The following is a 16,873-nucleotide window of genomic DNA, read 5'->3' as shown; positions in this document are numbered from 1 at the left end:
ACTGAGGGCCCACGGACTCACCCAAAACAAGCTCCAGTCCGTGTGCCGCCATTCTTCCCCACGAGGTGGCAGCAGCATGGACCCAGCCCTCGGTTTCCATTTCGTTTAAGGCTGAGCCTCCTGTCTGTACTTCCCCCTTTACCAGCCCTGGCTGAGCCTGGGCTGCTGGAGGTCTTGGTCACCCCTTGCTGGGGCCACAGGAGACACCCAGCCCTGAACCAAGAGGGGCCCCCAGAGCTAGAGAGATCAGGCTCTGAAGCGCCAGACAGATGGGGGATGAGGGGACCCTCGGGGGCTTCCCTGGGGTCTCTGGTGGGTGGGGTTTCACCAATAGTTCCATGGCCTTGGGCAAGTCACTAGTGACCAGCAGCATAAACATTGCAGCACTACTCATGTGGTTACTCATCTCTCCCCGTGAACCAGTGCCTTTCAGACCTTACATCACATCTTTCACAGATAAGGGAAGGGGCTGGTGTAGGGGCAGCAGCCAGTCAGAATGGGGCTGTGGTCACACTGTCAGTGGTGTCATCTTGCTCCACACTTCCACAAGCCTCATCTGGAAAATGGGGGTGATAAAACTGCCTCCCAGGATGGAGGAGGAGCTATGATTGTCTTTCCTTCTCCCGTCCTTCTGCCCACCTCCCTCTCATGCCCGTAGCTGTCCATTCCTCTGTTGGCTCTTTGCTGTGAGCTGTTTGTTCTGTCTGCCCGGTCCACATATGTCCCATGTTCTCTGTGTGTGAGTGTGTGTATATGTGTGTGTGTGCTATATGTCTCATTCTTGGGATTCTTGTTCTGTGAGTGTCTTTTTCTGTTTCTGGCTCTCTCACTCTGAATGCGTCTCTGATAGGCTATGTGTGTGTGTGTGTCTCTATCTAACCGTGTCTCCTTCTCCTTCTGAGTCTGAGTCTCTTGGTTGATTTCAGGCTCCGTCACTGCCAGTCTCTCTCTGTCCTTCTCTGTATCTCTGTATATTGTGTGTGTGTATCTCGTTCTCTCCCTGCCTCTCTCTCCCTGCCTCAATCTCTCTCTCTCTCTCTCTCTCTCTCCCTGTCTCAATATCTCTCTCTCTCTCTCTCTCTGTATGTGTGGGTGTCTCGGTGTGTTCATGTTTTCAGTGTGGATGTGTATTTCTGTGTTTATGTATGTTCTTTAGTGTGTGTTTCTTCATATCTTCTTACTTTCTCGCTGCCTCGTGTGTCCATGTGAGCACCCCCACTTCATTCTGTCTCCCTGTCCCTGTGTCTCTTCCTCTCCCTGTGACTTGTGTTTACGTATGTGTATTTAGCGTGTGTGTGTATCCATGTCTTTCTGTTCTCTCTGTGCCTGTGTTTGTCTCATTCTTTCTCTTTATGCCTATGTCAATTTGTGTGTGTGTTAGAGTGAGAGCGAGAGCGAGAGAGAGAGAGAGACAGAGAGAGAGAGAGAGAGCAGCGAGCAAGTGAGTGGCGGGGGAGTCTTTCTGTCTCTATTCACAGCAGAGCCTGTCCGGCAGGGCAGCGGATGTGTGAGGGATGATTCAGTGGCTGACAGGAAGCCCGCCGCCTTGCCTGCTGCCCGTCAGTGTCTGTGGCGTTAGCATCAGCTCAGGCAGGTGTGTGGGCTCAGGATGAAGTGGTTGTGGTGAAGAGCCCCCAACTCTCAGGTAAGCCTTTCCCAGGAGTTTCTGGAGCCTGGCCCTGAGGCAGGAGTCTTGAGGCTGCTCCACCCCTGACACCCTGAGGGGGTTGGAGTGGCCCTGCTGGCCTAGCAGGGGTGCTTTTTGGCCCACTGAAAGGGAGGGGGGAATATGTTAGGACACCTGGAACCCCATCTTTTAGCCCTACTACCCTGGTGCCCCTGGTTAGGGAGCTGTTACCCCGGGCCCTGTGGCACTCAGAGAGGCAATCTGTTTCTGGGGCTCCGGTCCCCTTCCTGTTCTCACTTCCCCTAGCCCAGCCTGCACAGCTTTGGGAAGCCCCAGAGTGGTCCCCTCATTTCCAGAGACTGGTGAAGGACCAGGACAGTGGCTCCCTAGGTCCAGACCCATAAGCTTTGGTTTCTTTATAAAATGGGACTGTAACATCTCTGCCACGGGGCTATGGGAGGTTGGGAGAGACTCTACAGGCAAACGTACCCAGGTCCTGCCCCAGGCCAGATGGAAGGAACTGTCCTGGCCGCCACCTCTCACTCCCCAGCCTGGCCTGCCAGCTCTCTGCTGGAGCCCTGAGAGGCTGTAATCCCTGGGGAGCTCCTTGTACCCAGCTCTGTCAAGAGGTGGCCCTGGCCTTCACCATCCTCTATCTCTGCCCTGGGACAAGGGCTTCCTAAGCCCTGTACCAGTCACCTGAACATTGAGAGGCTCCGTTCAGACCTCTCAGCCAGCCTCATCTGAAAGCCAAGGTTGTTTGGGGAAACAAAATAGACTCAGAGCAGAGCCCAGTGGATAGTCTTCCCAGGGCTCAGACTGGGACCTCTCGCTCCACCCTCACTGCCCAGCCTGCCCTGCGGCCCTAGGGGGCCTCAGTTTCTCCATCTACGGCATGACAAGAACTAGGAGAGTGAGCAGTATCATCTCCAAGGGCCTTTCTGGGCAGAAGGCTTGGACACTGAGGCCCACCCGGCCCAGAATCAAGGGCTTTCCCACAGCCGGCTTGTTGCAAACCTTGTTCGCATGAAAACTGCCCACTTCCCCTTGTGCTATTTTGGCCTGCAGAGCCACCGGCTGTGGCAGCCTCCCCCACCCCCAACCCTACCCAGCCCTGCCTGGCTTCTTGGGGCCTCCTGGGGCTGCTGGGGCTGCCTCTCCTGGGGCTAGCCTCCTCTCCCTCCACCTTCACCCCGTCCCACCTGCTCTAGAGCATAAGTAGAAAGCTATGAGAGAGGGCAGATTTATTCAGTTGGGAAGGTGGAGTAGCTACAGGAGATTTTCTCAGATTAGTTTTTTAAAAAATATTTCATGATTTTTAAAAAAGTAATATAAGAAAAGTTAAAAGAATGTGGCCTTTGGAGGCAGCTTGCCCTGGGTTTGGGTCCTGGCTCTGTGACTGGCCAGGTGTGTGACTTTGGACAGAGTTCTCATCTCTCTGGACCTCCCTTGGAAGAGAGGAGCTGGTGTCTCCCACGTGATGCTGCACGTGTCTGTGACAACTAACTGAGGTGTGTGGGTAAGGGTCACATTCTCTTCTGATCCTAGCCCCTCCCAGGGTCCCAGCATGATACCCAAATGGGGCAGTAGAGGGAGGCTCAGGACCCATGTGTCTGAGGATGAGGTAAAGTTGCTCCACGTGGTTTGCTGCAGGCCACCCAACCAGCTCCGGCCCTGACAGGCTGGGGCTGCCCCTGCCCCTTTCATGGAGACCAAGATGATGGCCAGTCATGGTGGTCACAGCCAGCTGTGCTCCACCCCGCACCAACACCTTATATGTGTCATCTCAATGCCAAGCCTCATGTGACAAACCCACGGGAAGAGTGTCATTATTTCCCCCTTTTAACTAAAGGGCAAAAGACCCATGACGCCGAGATTCCATTTGTGTTCGTGGTCAGCATTTTTGTTCTCATGCTTCCCTCCCCATCCTCCCCTATGGCCAGGTAGGTGGAGATGGGCCAAGGCTGGGGGCACCCCACAGTGTACCTCTTACCTCAGGAAGCAAGGGGGCTCTCCGGTGGTCGGGGTCTTCCGGGATGGAGGGCCACCCTTCCCCAGAGGTCAGCAGGCCAGATCCTGGGCCTCAAAAATGCCAGGCTGAGAGTATGAACTTGCTTCTGGGGTCTTAAACAGCCTGTGGAAGTGGCTGGGAGTGGACCACTCTGTCCAAGACTCTTGCAGGGAGCATGTGTACGACCCATCCCACATGTCTGTGCCCAAATCTCCTCTGGGGGCAGGAAGAGTTGCTGTCCTAACCAAAAGACAAAGGGGCAGGAGCCTGAGGGAGCTGCTCCAACCAGCCAACTGGAAATAAGCCCCTCCGCAGGTTTGTTTCAGGAAGCCCTGGCCAGGAGCCAGGCTGGATGTGACTGATCCTCGTTTCACAGATGAGAAAACTGAGGCTAGGAACTGCTGAGGCACAGGCAGGATTTGACCCCAGGAGTCCTCTCTATAAGGCAAGTGCTCCCAACTTCACACAGCCTGAGACGGACTTAAGCCATGACAGAGTGCTCGGGAAGGGGAGCGTGCTGGGGCAGCCACACGAGCCAGAGCAAGGTGTGCAGGCTGGGGAAGCAGTGCCCAGGCTCCAAGAGGACGGGGAGCTGAGGCTGGCCAGTCACAAGGTTTGGGAATTCTAGTGTTCCCACTGACTCACGTGGCATTTTGGAGAAGGAGAAGTGACTTCTTTGTGATGAGTCCCTGACCCAGGCTCTGCTCTGCACAGAGGTTCCTTGTTATATTTGCTGCAGGGAATCAGGACGCTCAGAGATATGGAGGAAGCTCACAGGTTTCAGGAAGCAAGAAATGGGCAGTATAAAGTTCAGCTTCTCCCCAGACCTCATCCTCCCCAGTTGTGAAGTGGGGAGAGGCCTTCCTCCCAGGTGCCCGATACAGAAGCACAGGTGTGAACAGAGGGAATGCTCAGTGGAGGGGGCTCCACCTGCCCACCTGGGGCATGGCCCCATTGCAGGTCCCCTGCTGCCCTCAGCTGTGTCCTGGCTATTTTGAGGCTGTACTTGCATTCACCAGGCCCCGGTGCATGGCTGTGATTGCCATGGTCTGACAATCACAGTGTGGCGCCAAGGCTGGGACCGGCCACTGACTAAGACAGCCCAGGATTCAGGGCCTCCTCACCCTGCAGCCTCTCCCTTCCAGCCTTTGCCCTCCCAGCACATCCCACCAGCCACCATGAGCATCATGCCAGGTCCGTCTATCCTGAGTGCGCTTCTCCCGTGCTGTCAGGCTCACCCTCCAAAAAGTCTTCCTTGATCTCCCCACTCCCAGCTCCCAAGACAGGAGGAATCTGGGCATGCAGATCTTTAAGGAATGGAAACCCCACTCCCAGCTTACCCAGGAGGCCATGGATGGAGCGGAGAAGTGCCCATGGATGGGGGCTGCTGAGGGCTCCTGTGCAGAAGGGTTCACGGACTCTGAGCTTGGGGAGCAAAGCAGGATTTATAGGAGGCAAGGGATACAGCGAACAAAGCTCGAGTTAGGTTCTGAAGGCTGGAACTTGAATCCCGTCCTTCCACTTAGTAACTGCAAGATGTTTGGCTTCAGTTTCTTCATCTGTGAAAAGTGAGCCTCTCCCTCAAAAGACAGTTGTGTGAATTTAGCGAGGGTGTGTGTAGGAATGTGCACATACACACGGTGTTGTCTGGTGAGTCCCCAGAACCTTCTAGCACTTATCAAATGTTGATGCTGGCCCTGGGGGCAGGGGTGGGGATCCGCAGTCAGATAAAAAAAATAGGTCTGGTCCCGGTTTGGTTTTTCTGCAGGTCCTTCCCCTAGACTTAGCTGGGGACAGTAGGGGTCAGAACCTGAGAGTGGGGGCTGGGTGATTTCCTGGAGGGATGGCCCCACAGCCCCCGACCCTGGCTCATGGGGTGCCCCACTTTGTAGCATTGCAGGAAGAGTGGCCAGGAGCAGACATGAGTGTGGAGACCGAGCTGCTGTGGCCAGGGGCAGCTCTGCTGCTGTTGCTGCTGGGGGCCGTGGCCGGCTTGTGTGTGCACTGCTCCCGCCCAGGTAAAGGCGAGATTGTGGGGCGGAGTGGGTGGGGTCACGGGCACGATAGAGGAGAAGGCGGTGTACCTAGAGACACTCATAGGCCCAGACCTGGCTGTGGTTGGAAGGGCAGCCAGATAAACCTCAAAGAGTGGGGGTGACATCCCCAAGGGCTGGCCCTAAACTGTCCCTGAAGACAATGGAGCTAGCTCACTGTGGGACTTTGGTTTTGCTAGGTCAAGGGCGAATATCTGGGGTGTTTGCTTTGAACAAGGGAGGGAGGCTGGGCTGCCTGGGGCATCCACCTTCCCTTCGTCTGCTCTCCTAAATAAATGATGAGAAACACCCTGTTGACTTCAGGTGGCTCAGAGTGATTGATTGCTCAGCCCCCATGTCTTCTCTGAGGCCTCACAGGGTGCAGGGGAGACAGGATGGGAGGGTGCCTTGGATCTCAGTTCCCACCCTGGCTCCGGGACACTTGCTAATCCCGACCCATTCTTGCAGGTGTGAAGCGATCAGAGAAAATCTATGAGCAGAGGAACCTGTGAGTGCCACAGTGTCCCCAGTCCAGTGACTTTGTGTGTCTTGGGTGTGGACATCCACGTGGGTGTCCCCTCAGGCATCCTTGCACGCCTTCCCTCACACTTTTTCTCACACTTTTCTCACTTCTTCTCACACTTCTTCTCACACTTCTCGCACTTCTTCTCACACTTTTTCCATGCCGGGCTCGGGGCTAGGTGGAGGTGGGGGGATTCTGAGCTGTCAGAGGAGGGAGAGGGGGTGCCCAGGGGCTGTCCAGGCCCTGCCTCAGCCTGGTCAAGGAAGGCTTCAGGAGGAGGGAATGCCACTCTCCAGCTGGCCCAGGAGTACCTCCAGAGAGTCTCCCTGTGACCCCACTGCAGCCTGCTGTGCTGGTGGTGGGGGCCGTGTTGACAGAGGGATCCTGCCCCCCGCAGTGTGATGGGATGGGGGGCAGAGACTGGGCACAGAGCACAATGTGAGCTGCGTCTGAGCTTCCCCTGGAAAATGCTACTAAAGGAGCTCAGGGGAAGAGGTGGGCATGTCTCCTGGGGAATTAGAGGAGGCCTAACGGAAGAAGTGGAAACAATTTTCAGAGAGAAAGAGACGAGAGAGGACATTCCAGAGAGAGAGAATGGTGGGCAGTCGCTGACATAGGACCTGAGTGGACTCTGTCTTCCAGGGTCGAGGTGGCAGGTACAGTGCGTCTTGAGAGAGATGAGCTGGATAAGGGCCTTGATTGTGGGATGAGGCCTTGGCCTTTGTCCTAAGGGCCAAGGGGGCCACACAAGTGCCGGAAGCAGGGGCTTATGTGCAGCAAGGACGTGGGGTAAAGATAAAATGGGGTCAGTGACCCAGGCAAAGTGGCGAGCCCTGGGTGGATGGAACTCCAGGCACTTCGAAGGCAAGTGGGCCCCTCTGTGAGCCCTGGAAGGGTCAGCCACGCTACATGCAGCAGACCAGGGGGTGGCCCAAGAACAAGCCCAGGCCGGGGGACAGCCGCCATTGGTGTTCTTACATTGAATAGGAAAGTGACTGATGGAGAACCTGGGAGACCTCTGAGGTCTACGTGTGCACGCATCCACGGGCCTGCACGCCCACTCACACCCACACGCTCGCTGCACACTTGCTCATGCATGCACTTTTTGCACATGCAGCACTTGTGTACACGCCCGGGTGGCCACTCACATACAAATATGCGCACACACACCCTTTCTCATTTCCTTTTGCAACTGAAAAAAACCACAGTGAGATTTGAAAATAGAATTTTCTCATCCAGGCCCACTCTTGCGGCCAGGGCTGGATTTTTCCAGGCTTTTTTGGCCACTCGGCCCTCTAGGTCTCTAGCCCACAACCTCCATCGGGGTGGGCTGGGATCCCCTGCTGTCCCCCATGCCCCTGCCCCAAAGCTGGCCTCAGTATTTCTCCTCTCTCCTCCTTCCTCAGTCCCTGACCACTGCAGGCTCCCGATTGATCTTAGAACTGTGCAGACTAAACCTCTTCATGTAAGAGGTAGGAAAATGGGGCTGGGGTAGGAGGAGGAGAGAGAGGAGCCTTAGGTTCTTCCTACCTCACTCGGGTTCAGTCCTGCCAGCCTACATGAAAAGACTGTGTGTGCCACGGCCAGCTTCTGCGTCGCTTCCTCCTGGGAGCCATGCCTGACTCTATCCTGTGGATTTAAAGCCTCTTGCCTAAATCAGGTCACCCTGAGCCCCAGTGCCCCAGGAGCTCCTGGAAGGCTGGGCCAGGACCCATATTAGCCCAGAGGAGGAGACCAAAATGCTTTAACAGTTAGCTAACCTGCTCCACCATCTTTAATGGTGGCTTCCATTCTCAAGGGCCTTTCCTGGTCCTAAATGGCAGCTCAGGCTCCAGCCCTGATTTCTGCATTTCAGGCTTTAGTAAGAATAAAGGAGAAGGGCAAAATGCTGTACCCCAGTTGTCAGTGACTCCTTTAAGAAGCTTTCCTGGAAAGCTTACTTTTCCTTGACCAGGGTTTAGTCATGTGGCCACACTTAGGTACAAGGGAGTGTTTCAGAGGAACAAGGGGACATTAGGCAATGGCTAGATACCTAGATGGGTCTCCTAAGCCTTAAAGTTGTCCCACCAGTTATCTGGGAATAAATAGTATGTTCGAGGGGTATGCTCTCCTAGGAATGTTAAACACTCCTGAGGTGGTAGGTAGGGGCAGCCTGTTTGTCATTCCTGGTTGAAATCACCACTGGGTCTCTGAGCAGCCACCCTAACCATCATGCCCCAGAATCTCAGGGCTGCCCCCTTGCCCTACCCATGGATTCTCCTGACCATCTCTTGGGGGTCCTGGGGAAGCCCTGTCGGGGAATAGGTCCCTCTGGCAGCTGGCTTTAACCCAGGGCCATGTGATAAGGGCAGGCACCCAGTGGGTGGTTGGGTGGGTAGTCCAGAGAATGAGGGTATCAGGGGGCAGGGCTCTAGATCTGAGGCCCGGAGGGATGGCAGCTCCTCCTCACTCTCACTCTGGCGTGTTCCCACTCTCTGTTCCTTGTCCCTATCTGTCCATCTCTCCTATCTCTCCGTCCCTGAGCTGTGCAAGGCCAGGCCCTAGGTCAGCACAGTGCTATGTATTTACAGGCAAGAGAATGAGCAGAACTTTGTGGTGGCCCGGACCTATTCCTGTGAGTCGCCCAACAGTAGGGCCCAGGGGCCGGGCTTGGGGTTGGGGGTTCATATCAAAATCCCTTCTGTCCACACTGCCCTGAGGCTGTGGCCACGCATGATCTGGTGGGGTGAGGGGGTGAGGGGGCTACACTGATGGGCTAGGCTGGGGGCCTAACCGATACCTCCTTGTTCTTTGCAGTGGCTGGGCAGGCCTGGTCAGGTCCCCTGGTGGACACAGTCTATGATACGGCATCAGCAAGGTAGGATGAGCCCCCTGTCTTGGCCCTAGAGGGGTCACAGCCCCACAGGAGGAAATGAGAAGGAGGTCCCTGGCATTCCCACTTGGCTGAGCCCAGGCCAAGACCTCATCTCTCCTCGGATCTCAGAGCTCCAGTCCTGGATTCCGAAGGCCTCACCAGAGGGCTGTGGGGCTGTGGCCTTCAAACTCCCAGAAACCTTAGGACCTCTCCCCCCGGCCCCTCCTCAGCCCCTACCTTCCCTTGCCCTGCAGGAAGGACAAGCTCCTGTGTTTCTCCCCCAGTCTTCAGGGTGAGTGACCCTCAGACACAGTATTGGGCAGGGGTGAGGTGGGACTGAGACAGGTGAATACCTTATGGGACAAATACTGTGCAGGGGGGTCCCAGGGGAAGGGGGCAGGGGAACCAGGCCTGACAGAGAAGCCTTTGCAGAGGACGCACACGGAGGATCACAAGCCAGGCTGGGAGGCCTGATGGGATTAGCTTAGTGGGAGAGGGGACAGAGAGCAAGTACAAAGGTGTGAAGGTAGGAAATACCTGGTCTTTCTTCCAGATTCTGCATCCCCCAGGTACCAGAACTTCAGCAAAGGTAGGTGGGCTCTGGGGACATGGGGGCTGTGGTGGGGACCCAACACCTGGTGCTCAGGACTAAATCTGCCTCCTCCTGTAGGAAGCAGACATGGATCAGAGGCAGCCTACATGTGAGTGGCCTTCTCCCTACCCTGGAACCTCTTCCCCATCTCCTCTGCCCTGACTTTCTTATTTATGAAGGCGCCCTGGCCTTGAACCTGACAGCCCAGGACCAGGCAAGCCCTCAGTAGCATTGTTTCTCTTCAAGTGTCCGTGGCTTTATGGGTACAGGAACAGGGACATGGCCCTGCTCTGGGGAGGGGCTGTCTGGCGGTACTCATCCAGCATTACCCAGTCAGAGACAAGTGACAGCGGCACCTGGAACCCCAGAGAGGAAGGGCCCTTGGATGCCTCGTCTCACAGAGGGGTAAACCGAGACCTAATACAGGCGGGAACTTGTCTAGGGTCACATGGCAAGGTGGCTGGAGCCAGACAGTCATGTCCTCAGCCCCAGGGTGGCTCAGAGATCCAGGGAATTAGGATGGAAAAATAGGGGGAGACTCTGGCTGAGCCCCCCATGGGCCCCTGGGGGAGTGATGGCTGGAGCAGCCCTGGCCTCACTGTCCTCCATGAAGCCCTCACCCCGACCTCGGGCCTATCCAGAAACTGGTGCTCTGTCTGTTTTCTTGCCAGAGACCCCATCGCCATGGAATATTACAACTGGGGGCAGTTCCAGAAGCCCAGGGAAGGTGAGGCAGAGGAGGAGGAGGAGGGGTGTAGGGAGGAGCAGCAAAGAAGCTCAGCTCAGAAGTCACACTCATGGGGCCAGAGGAGGTTGGGCCTCAGTTTAGACGGATGGCAGAGTTTGGTGGTGATGGCGGGGGGACAAGGGAGCTGACACCATGGCAGAAGCCCAAGTGCAGAGGAGGGAAGAGATGCATGGGAGTTGTGGGGGTGGGCCACAGGGATGAGGAAACGAGAGGGGGCTGGGGGCAGAGGCAAGGGGAAGCTGGGCCCCTTGCCATGCAGGCCCCACTCAGGGCTAGACACAAATGGGACCTCAGAAGAAGACTCTGGATGGGATGGCTTTGTGGATGGACCCTGAGCCCTGAAAGCTCTGAGGATGCTGGAACCCTAGGCCCTTAATACTTTTGCTTTACAGAAGGAGAAACTGAGGACCAAGGGTGGGCAGTGCCTGCTGAGAGGTGTATAGGCCTGGGCTCCTGCCTGGGCCATGCTGGGGTGGGGGCTCCTCTTCTTTCCTCCCTGCCTCTTCCAATTTGGGATGGGGCCCTCATTTCTCAGAGCGCCTGTGACACAGATGGATGCTGGGTGGGGCAGTGGTTGGCATTGTAATGCCAGGGTACCAGGTTCAGATATGTCATACCCAGCCTAGGACCTTGGGCGAGGCTCCAAGCCCACCCAGCCTTGCCTGAAGGGTCCTGCCTCCAGATAAGCTTAGGTTTGCTTCCTGTCTCTCCTGGCCCCCCAGTGGCTCTCCCTGCCCCTCATTGCCTGATAGAGATGGGCCTCCCTCCCTCCAATTATTCATCCTGGGCCTGAATGCCACACCATCCTCTAATCTCTCTTCCCTAGCTCATTTGGGGAGTGACCTTGGAGGACAGAGAGGGAGCCCAGGGTGGCAGCTGATGGAGCCAGCCAGAACCCATTAAGAGCCTTGTCCAATAGCATTTTCCAGGCCCTGGGGGACCCTGGGGTTTGGCAGAACAAGTCATCTGTCAAAAGAGGGTGGGATGGAAGGAGGGAGGAAAAGCCAGGCTTGATGGACAGGACCCAGTGCACCCCAAGCCCTCTCCCCTCTCTCCAACAGATGATGAGGATTCTAATTCCTATGAGAATGTGCTCATCTGCAAGCAGAAACAACCCGAATCAGGTAAGGTTGTCGACCTAGAGCTTGGCAGGGGCTAATGAGATCTGAAGTACCCGCAGCTCAAATGTATCGCCTGCCTTGAAGCCTGAAAGTTTACTGATATCTCCTTTGGGTCAAGTGCTACCTTGTGGCCCGGGAGGAGGACCCATCATTCTGGACCTCAGTGGGAATGTGCTAGAGTGATCCCTTCCTCCCCCGAGGGGCTGCCCAGCACGGCGGTGGGGCAGGATGCCTCTCAGAAAGGGCCCATGGCACCTCACTGGCCTGAGGACTAGTCGTGTCCCCCTGCACCCCCTCTCCTGTTACTCTCCTTGCAGGCGATGAGGGATCTGAAGACTATCAGAACTCAGCTTCCATCGAGCAGTGGCGAGAGTCCAGGAGGGTCATGGGTATGTGGCTGGAGAGCAGGGGCTCCTGGGGTCAACTTCAGCAGGTTCAAAGGGGCCTGGCCTGGGAGGATGGGGGACAGGAAGTTATGGGGTCTGGCCTGGGAGGGCCAGGCCGGGGTGGGCTCCCCTGCAGCCAGGCCAGCTGATTCCACGGTGAAGCCTCCAGTGCATTAATGGCTGCATTGGCCTTGAACCATGCCAAGATGCCCCTCGGCAGCCATGGCCTCTTGAGGTTGGGTCTTCCTGGGCAGGCTGCCCATCCGGCTGCATGAATGGAGTCACACTCCTTCTGCTCCCCAGGTAGGACAAATCTCTGTCAAATCCCAGAACCAGGACAGACACACCATCCAGTGCAGTTTTTCCTTCAGGCTGTTTTGTGGCCTCTGGGGGTTTGAGCCCCAGGGTGGGCATTCTGGCTGCGGGAACAGGGCTGGGTGTGTCCATTGTGAACCATCTGACTGTCTGCCTGCTGGTCCACAGAGCGAGTCCCAAGAGAAGCACCTTCCTCTCCTGCAGGAAGTCCAGATGAGGATGATGGGGAGCCTGATTACGTGAACAAGGACATAGAGGCCACGGAAGCCTAGGGCAGACCTGGGAGAAGGTATAGCTGCCTCAGTGCAGGGTGGTGGCCTCACTGGTCTGAGGGACCCTATTCCAAGGGAGAAGATGAGAGCTCGAGCTGGAAGAGCCATGGGGGAGGGGGAACCAAGAGGCAGCACCTATGGGTGCTGAAATGGGGGTGGCTCTACAGGGTGCTAGGCCTCCCAAGCAGTCCCTGCCCACCCTGCCACTAACTCCCACAGCTTGGTGAGGTGACAGATTCATGGCAGGCACAAAGGTCTCAGGCTGTGGGTGTGTCAGGCAGGGAAGGCTGATGAGTTGAGGAGAGAAGGGGTGGGCTCTGGGTGGGTCTCTGCAAACTGGGGCGAGTGACTTAACCTCCTGGGACCTATTTCCTCACTTGCAAAAGGAGCTAATGGGACCTACATCTTAGATATGACACTGAACATAAAGCATGAACCCAGCAGGACGTGGCCAGTGTTGGATTCAGACAAGGGGCAAGATTGGGAGAAGACGGTTCTAATGACAACAGTGGCCGAACCACATCAAACAGTCACTGCACTGGCCAGCATCGTGCCAAGTGCTCATACACACCATGTCTTGCTGCCCCACAGGCACAGAGCTCTAAGCCACGTGCCTGAAGTCACACTTATAGTGAGTGGAGAAGGGGACATTGGAGCCCAGGCTCTGCCACTGCCTGGCGGCAGGATCAACTCCAGGGCCCTTGAAGGTTGTCCAAAGTCCCAATCTGGGGGACACAGGCAGTCCTCTCAGCAGGTGGCAGGCATGGTTGGGTCAGGAGCCATCCACAGAAGTTTGAGCCCAAGGTAGAGAACCCCACTGTCCATTCATTCACCCAGTATTTACCAGCCAGGGGCGAATCCCACCTTCAAGGCTGGGGACACACTAATAAACAATACACAGAATGCCTGACATTCTGGTGAGAGAGATACAACAGATATACCCGTGAGATGAGAGACAGAACAGAGGGTAAAAACAGCAAGTTAGGTTGTGATAAGTCTTGTGGAGACAGAGAGAGGCAGGAAGTCACATTGGGCAGGGGGCAGGAGATGGCAGAGTAAGTTAAGAGAGGCCAGGGAGGCTTTTCGGAGCCCCCTTCTCACCCTTCTAGGGGAAGGACACCCAGAGGGACCAGCAAAGGCGTGTGCCAAGAGACTCTAACAATGGTGAGAGGTGGGGGATAGAGAGTGGTAGGGCTGGAGGAAAGAAGTGGAGGCCTGCCATGCAGGGCCAGCACCTGGGTTTTTTCTGAGATTTTGCAGCGGGTGAGGGTGGACATGGGAAGGTTTGCGACGAAGAATGACTTGATGTTTCTAAAGGATCATTGGCTACTGAGTAGAGAAATGAATAGAGTCAGTTCTCTGTATGTGTTTTTGCATCAGTGGATTCAACAAACCACAAATTGGAAAATCTCAGAAAGTTCCAACAAGCGAAACTTAAATTTGCCACATACCAAGCACAACACTGAATCCACGCAAATGAAGTGATGTGTAGGCATAACTTCCTGTAGCCCATATGCATGTACTACACCATTTTACATAAGGGACTTCAGCATTTGTGGTTTGGGTATTTGTGGGGAGGGGGTCCTGGAACCAATCCCCTGAATGTACCAAGGGATGACTGACTACACAGGGGGACAGCAGTGGGAGCAGGGAAACCAATAAGTCGAGTGTACAGGAAAAAGGTGCCACCTTGGCCCAGGGAGGCGGCAGGTGTTTTAGACAGTAGGATTCATTGATGCACTGGGCGTGGGTGTGAAGAGGAATGCTGGTTTATGCCTGAGCAGAAAGAATGTCTCTGTCAGCCACTGAGATCTATCTGGGAGGCAGAATAAGTAGACAAGGTGTATATTTCTGGGCCTATTAAATTGGAGAGGCCCACGCAGGGGGAAATATGAAATGGGCAGTTAGGGAGCTGCGCCTGGAGCCAGAGAGGTCAGGCTGCAGATAGACACTGAAGGCAGGTCAAAATAACACAGGCCTTGGTTAGGAACAAAGAGCAGTCAGGATTTCAAAGGAAAATCAGAAGCTCCTGGAAGAAACACAACTAAAGCTGCTTGATGGGCAGGCTCTCTTTTCAGCCAGCTGTGGGAGGGCAGCTGAATGCTGACTGTGACTGTGTGTCCCTCCCCTTATGGAAACTGGCAACTCCTGTGCTGAGAGAACTAAGTGCTAGCCAAAGCATACTTTTTCCTTTTAGCCAACACTTTTTGTCTTCACTGATGGAGCCAAGAAACCCTGAGCTCACAGGGCAATTTATCGCCTCACGACAATCACTTCTCCAAACTTCTGGACCCCACCATGGCTACTCCTGGGAGATACATCATGTCCCGAGGACATCCATGAGGGACCTTGCCTGGGAAAGGGCAGTTACACATGGAATCACCTTCCTCAGGCAGAGCAGGAGCCTGGTGCCAAGGGCAGTGAAGCTTCTACTGTGGTTGAATGCCTAGGACATCGAAAACATCGTGCAACCCTGGTGTTCATCCTTTTTTTGCTGCAGATTTGAATCCCAAATTGCTTACTAATGTTGGTTGATATTTTTTGTGGCTGATAACCATGTAGTTAATTTATATAGGTGGAGCCATATTTAATATTCTACACTCCAGGGCAGAGATCTTGTCTATCTTGTCTCCTACAAGGATTATATGTACTCAATGTCAGCAGCTGGGGAGCCTTGGTGCTCTTCTTTGGGCCTCAGTTCACTGAGGAAGAGCTGAGGCTACAGCCATCTTCATGCCCCTTCAGTGGGGATGTCCACTGTGGACAAAGTGCATCAGTCCTGTAGAGGGCAGGCAGGGTGGAACAGTGTGCCCTTCAGTCGCCCCAAGCTCTTCCTCTGCTCTAGGGCTGGCCTTGCCTCAGCTGATTGAGCAGCATGACTGTCTCATGGGAAGGGTAAGGGCCCAGGGGGACCTTGAGTCAGAAAAGTCAGTTAGAGGTAAAAATATATGCCTCCTCCAACCAAAACGTCTCAATAAACCTTTTTAGTTTAAGAGCAGCAATTCTCCAGTGTCTGCTTTCTCTGCTTCATGTAAAACCTTCTAAGGGAATGAATCAGGCTCTCAATTCACAGAAAGGGACCCTGAGGCCTGGAGGGAGTGCTGGGGATAGGACCTTGGTCCCCAAGTCCAGCTCTCTTGCCAGAATGCCACGTCTGTTCTTCCTATAAGAAGTTAATGCTACAAGTTAGGAAATTAGAAGAAAAACAACCAGAACACAACTCTTGGCCACTTGTCACTTCACACCCCATGGTCCTGGCCTCACGAACTCAGAGGCCAGGGGTGTGCCAGGGCTGCAAGGAAGCTCCAGGCGGAGCCCCAGGTCCTCGCTTGGGGCTCAATTCATTTCAATCAAACTGGGCACAATCATTTCTCTACCTTACAGGGACGCTGAGGCTACAAAAGAAAAATAAGTTGAAAAAGTATGTATAAATACTTTGTAAAACTTCACCTTGTAGTTTGAGGACCTTAATTTTTTTTCTCCTTATTGAAACCCAAACCCAACAAGCCAGTAATCTCAGAGCCTTTCCACTGTGTCCCTTCAGTGTCCTTATCAACGAAATGGTCTGGGCAAGTTACTTAACCAGCCCGGGAGGGATGACACTAAGTATAAGTGCCAACAGGCCTATCCCGTCCCTGCTTCCTCCTGCTATGAAGGTTCAGGCTAAAGCACTAGAGCCTTTGTGAACCAGCTTGGGCAGGAAGAGAAAAGCATATGGGCCTGTCCAGCTGTTCCAGCACTATCTGCAGCATGGTTGCACACGGCCACACCGCTGTGGCTCTGGGAGCCAGCATATCACACAAGAATGTTTTCAAAGCTTTTTAGGAGACCACCAATCACAGAAGCTGAGTCATTCCCACCTAGAAACACCATTCTAAAATGACATCTGGGATTTGCTTCAGAACATTCCCAGAGTGGGATGGGCTGGTGGGAGCACAGAAGATATAAGATTGGACATGTGTTGGTAAACTGTTAAGACGAATGTGTGAAGAATAAGAGAATATATCATTCTTTTATCTATAATTGATATTTTTCATAATTAAAAAAAAAATGGCAAAAATAGTACCTTGCGAGAAAAAAAAAAAGCAATTCTATAAGTTAATATAAAATTCCCGGGGGGAATTCTAAAGCAGTAAGCACTGCACAGAAAAGGCAGCGAAGTGGGAGTTTTCCATTTGTCTCCATTTTCCTCTGTGATCCCTGTAAGTCCTTTCTCATGGGATCATGGCCCCGGGTCTGAGAAGCCTTTCTAAATAGTCAGTAAATTACAACAACCCCCATGGAAATGTCCTCCAGGCTTCCAGAAAAACTGAGATTAACTTATCCAGTCTAAACAATCTTTTCGACTAGTAGGATGTGAGAGGCATGCAGAGATAGGAAGCTGGCTTTCT

The 16,873-nt window shown here is 54.3% G+C and overlaps 1 protein-coding gene across 7 annotated transcripts; it reads left to right on the top strand.

Moving 5' to 3' along the window:
- The first annotated feature begins 328 nt into the window (after window positions 1–328).
- LAT2 (linker for activation of T cells family member 2) lies at window positions 329–15,480 on the top strand. Of its 7 annotated transcripts, none has more exons than XM_039849346.1 (14): window positions 329–686; window positions 1,496–1,645; window positions 5,531–5,656; window positions 6,140–6,179; window positions 8,765–8,808; window positions 8,991–9,051; window positions 9,303–9,340; window positions 9,602–9,637; window positions 9,719–9,749; window positions 10,312–10,367; window positions 11,450–11,512; window positions 11,827–11,898; window positions 12,379–12,499; window positions 14,680–15,480. In XM_039849346.1, the coding sequence occupies exons 3-13, from the start codon at window positions 5,560–5,562 to the stop codon at window positions 12,480–12,482; spliced, it is 642 nt and encodes a 213-aa protein (XP_039705280.1). In that variant the 5' UTR covers window positions 329–686; window positions 1,496–1,645; window positions 5,531–5,559; the 3' UTR covers window positions 12,483–12,499; window positions 14,680–15,480. The 7 variants fall into 7 exon arrangements, with proteins under 7 accessions (XP_039705280.1, XP_039705282.1, XP_039705284.1 ...); XM_039849348.1 differs by lacking the exon at window positions 329–686 and adding an exon at window positions 5,189–5,288 and having other exon boundaries at window positions 1,049–1,645; XM_039849350.1 differs by lacking the exon at window positions 329–686 and adding an exon at window positions 4,015–4,083 and having other exon boundaries at window positions 1,049–1,645.
- The last annotated feature ends 1,393 nt before the right edge of the window (window positions 15,481–16,873 follow it).

This window comes from Pteropus medius, unplaced genomic scaffold, assembly GCF_902729225.1.
Source record: "Pteropus medius unplaced genomic scaffold, Ma_sr-lr_union100, whole genome shotgun sequence".
NCBI classification, from domain to species: domain Eukaryota; kingdom Metazoa; phylum Chordata; class Mammalia; order Chiroptera; family Pteropodidae; genus Pteropus; species Pteropus medius.
The sequence above is the reverse complement of the archived record's forward strand: the minus strand, read 5'-3'. Positions and strand labels throughout refer to the sequence as shown.